The sequence below is a fragment of the Blastomyces gilchristii genome, assembly GCF_000003855.2.
Source record: "Blastomyces gilchristii SLH14081 genomic scaffold supercont1.29, whole genome shotgun sequence".
Taxonomy (NCBI): domain Eukaryota; kingdom Fungi; phylum Ascomycota; class Eurotiomycetes; order Onygenales; family Ajellomycetaceae; genus Blastomyces; species Blastomyces gilchristii.
Genome location: NW_003101653.1, coordinates 90,796 through 94,940, shown reverse-complemented (window position 1 = coordinate 94,940; position 4,145 = coordinate 90,796). Strand labels below are relative to the sequence as shown.

General features: G+C 43.8%; 1 protein-coding gene across 1 annotated transcript; it reads right to left on the bottom strand.

Moving 5' to 3' along the window:
* Positions 1-359: 359 nt before the first annotated feature.
* BDBG_08795 (long-chain acyl-CoA synthetase) lies at positions 360-3,056 on the bottom strand (the record flags this gene model as incomplete). Its single annotated transcript, XM_002620722.2, has 6 exons — positions 2,424-3,056; positions 1,907-2,328; positions 1,311-1,827; positions 905-1,232; positions 544-831; positions 360-449 (listed from the first exon to the last, which is right to left on the bottom strand). The coding sequence occupies exons 1-6, from the start codon at positions 2,882-2,884 to the stop codon at positions 360-362; spliced, it is 2,106 nt and encodes a 701-aa protein (XP_002620768.1). The 5' UTR covers positions 2,885-3,056.
* Between the last annotated feature and the right edge of the window lie 1,089 nt (positions 3,057-4,145).

Here is a 4,145-nt window from a genome sequence, read left to right as displayed (position 1 = left end):
GTTGGATTTGTCGCAACGTTTGAGCAATGCAGTGCGCTTCCCTGCATAACTTCATTCGCTGCATTAGACGTTGGGAATGTTACACATTATTCTTTGCATTCTCCTAGGTAGGGTGAAGGGCATGGGAAGCGACTATTCAGACTATAATGTGTAGAATAGTTGAAGATTGTATTGATAGATCTATCTACAAGAACATAATATAGTGGTGGGTCATGTGATCTGGTGGGATCGCTAACCGCAACGGCCGTAACGGCCAACAGTACAAACCCACGTCTCAATTACCTCTCCTCGAAAGAATTGTTATATAACCGTGCAATGAACACCACTGTCAGAAGAAAAAACTCGAATTTTCCTCGTTCTTAATTCTGTCCATACGCTTGTTCAATTTCAGTCCTGTACTTATTATGAATACCTTTTCTGTTCAGTTTCTCCGTCGCTGTCGTGAGACCCTGGAAAAATTTTAAAAACACGCGTTAGCCGGTGTGCATCAAATCCGAAGAAAATAAAATACAATAAAATAATCCAGGATGAGGAGTCGCTTACATTCTGCGGCGTCCAGGGTTCCTCCACTAGAACAAGCCCCTCAATGATCTCCAGCCCAGCAAGGCCCGCCTTCCGCCCGATCGTTTGCATATCCTGCAGCACGATATCTCGAAGCTTATTATCATGCACCAACTCTCCGAGATCCTGTTTCTTGATGCCGTTCTCAGCAGCTATATTTTTTAGCGTCTGTTCGATGGGGACCACTAGGGCAATCGCTTTGGCTTTATCGGGCGCTGCATATATGCAGATGTTTCCCACTACGCTTGAGGACCGGTATACTGATTCAAGCTATACGCAACGCGTCATGTTAACAGAAAGAACTTATGACAAGGAGATACTATGCAAAGAAACCCCAACCTACCTTCTCCAGTGCAATATATTCCCCGTTCAGAGTCTTCACCAGGCTCTTCTTCCGGTCAATGACCCGGAGGTGGCCATTTTCATCCCATTGCCCAATATCACCTGATTTAAACCAGCCATCCGCTGTCATGACTTCGGCTGTGAGGGTCTCATTTTCATAGTACCCTTCCATGACGCTATTCCCTCGAATCCAGATCTCCCCTTGTGGTGGTGTGGACTTGGTGAAATACCCAGCTTCCGGAAAATCAACCAGTTTGATCTCAACGCAGCCAGGAATATCGCCCAGAGTCTCGTAGCGCCATCCCCAAGGATCAGAAACGGACGTCATACTGTGATTTTGTCCTGTTAGCTATAAATTTTTCCTCTCCTTTGTGAAACAAAATCTGTGGATAATTTGTGAATCTTACGCGCATGTTTCGGTTAAACCATATCCGATAACCATGGGAGCTATAACCAAGGAGATAAACTCTTGCGTCTCCTTAGAAATTGGGCCAGCACCATTCATAACGAATCTGAGCCTGCCCCCGGTGGCTTCAATGATCTTTTTGAAGACTATAGAGTTCAAGATATCCGATCCGCCAAACTGGCGATTTGTGAGCGCGCGTTTGAGGTAAAATGCTGTCCAGAAGAGGTTCTTCGAGATTACCCCAGCTTGTTCAACTTTTGAAACGACGCCCTTTCTCATAGTTTCCCACACAGCTGGCACACCGACCATCAAGGTTGGTCTGAGTTCCCGGATGTCGCCCTTGCAATTACGGGTTGATATATCTACGAGTGTTCTGGGGTGTCCGTAACCCATTGGAATGCCCCAGAACAGCGCTGAATGTTCGAATACAAATTCAAAAATATGCGCCAAGGGGAGGAACGTCAATACAATATCACTGGGGTTAATATGGTTTCCGAGTAACGAATTGACTCCGGCAACTATTGCGCCACAAATGAGTTAGTAGAGATGCCTGGTGTTAGTCTGTTTTGCAATTTTATTTAGGGTTGTCATTCATACCTGCAGCAACAACATGTTTGTGTTTCAGGGGTACGCCCTTTGGAGGCCCCGTGGCTCCTGAAGTGTACATGATCATTCCCATGTCTTCCGCATCTGGAGGCACAGGGTCGATGGGGTTATCCTCTCCAAGTTTCCTGAGCTCCTGGAAACTAATCAGAGTCACACCAGGGTGTGCAGATTTCAGTGAATTCAGCGTCTCCTCTTGGAGCAAGAGGTTATTGTTGTAGATAATTACTTTGATACATTGAGTATCTACCAGCAGATTGACGAGTGAACCCAGAAGCTGTGGGTCTGTAAACAGAGCCTTGGAACGGGCTTCCAGTACTGAATGCCGCAGTCCTTCCTCGCCAAGGGTGTCATATGAAGTGACAATGGACATGGACTGTGAAATCGCGCCATGAGCGGTAGCAAGCCAACGATCACTAGCAGAAAGAGGATGTTAGCATAGGAAGTAAGTAGCAGGGAAGGCGGGCGGATGTGGAAAATGCCAAACAGATGGGGGGTATGTTTTCCCTACCTTGTACCTGCATATAGGTGTAGTCTATCCCCCTTGGCCAAGCGAAGCTTCCTCAGACCAGCTCCGATTTGTAGGGTCAGCTTCTCATACTCGTTGAAGCTAATGAAATTGTAGCCGCTTAGTTCAAAGTATGACCACTCCTTGTTCACCTCTTGCTCTTGTCCGTTCACCATTTTCTTGACCTTCTTGTTTTCCTTGTGCACGCGTAGTAGCTCTCGCGAGCCCATGCATTTTGCATTTCCGAACTTCGCAGCACCACGCTTGACGATATCATAGACGGTATTGATTGAGTCCTCCGGCCTGACTAGCAATTGATCCTTGTAGTTTACATTTCGACGAGGGATAGTTTCTCCCTCGACAGGCTCGTAGCCCGGGGCATCTACGGTGAACGGTGGTTTCTGTGGCATACGCCAATTGCGAGCATTAGTAGCATTAGTAGGAGGCTTCTTTCTTTCCGCCATAGTTGGTAGAAGAAATATAGTGTATACTCTAGTAGTTTGCGTGGGTCCGGTCCAACAGAGAAGTGGGGAGATCCACCCGGAATATATATAGGACACAAACACAACTGAGAGAAGGGCTACTTACAGCGAAGCTCAAAGTCATTGCTCAAAACATATGACACCAAGGCTCAATTCACGAGATAAGGTGCGTAGAACCCGTTGAATGGTTGGGGGGAGAAATGCAAGCTACGACACGGGGAGGGCGATTTGTCTGGAAGCTTTGGGGGGTTCTTGGGCACAAGAGCAGGAGCGGGTTTTGAGAGTTCTTGGTGTCAGAGCTAAGTACGGCAGTCTATAGTGACAAATGCGTCAAAGGGTATTTTATACTAGTGTTACAATGAGCACACATTAATGATACTGATTGTATTAGCAATCAAGATCTCTTCATTGGAGGTTGTATGAAACAATGACTCACATCAGTGGAGGGCTCTTGATCTGAGACAGTCTCTACAGTCGTCAGAGAAAATCTATATCCAAAGGTCTTCATGCGGGTCTCTATACCCGGAGGCTCTATACACAGAGGGTCTCTACTCAGAGAGCCTCTAAACTCAGGGGCTCTAACACAAGGGAAACTCTATAATCTATTATACACGGTACCTGAAGGACTTCATTGCAAAGGCTCTATACAACCAAGAGAATTACAGAGTATATATTGAGAGATCTGTGAGGTGGAGCTCATAGTCTGAAAAGCCTAAGACTAACTAAATCATATATAGTAATTGTTGACCGCTGCGGCCTATTGCCTGTGGCGATCTCCCCAGATCACGTGACTAACCACTATGTTAATGATTAACCTGTTGGCCGTTACGGCCGTTGCGGTTAGTGATCCCACCAGATCATGTGACCCACCACTATATTATGTTCTTATAGATAGATCTATTAATACAATCTTTAACTATTCTATAGATTATAGTCTCAATGATATATTTTTCTTTTTAAAATATTATATTAATATTTTTAATAAGAGTAGTTCACTTTTTTTTAAAAAGACTCTTACTTTTTATTAAAGATATTTTATTTTCTCTAAATTTATCAGTTAGTAGATTTATATACTTTTAACTTTTAAAAAGTATATTCTTCATTGTAAAGAATATCTTTTTTTTCTTTTTATATATTTAGAAGAAACAGAGTTATCTTAATATAAGTAATATATCTATTACTTCAGAGTTTAACTCAAGATCTAGAATCACTCACTCTATTAGATAACTTATTAATAGAATAA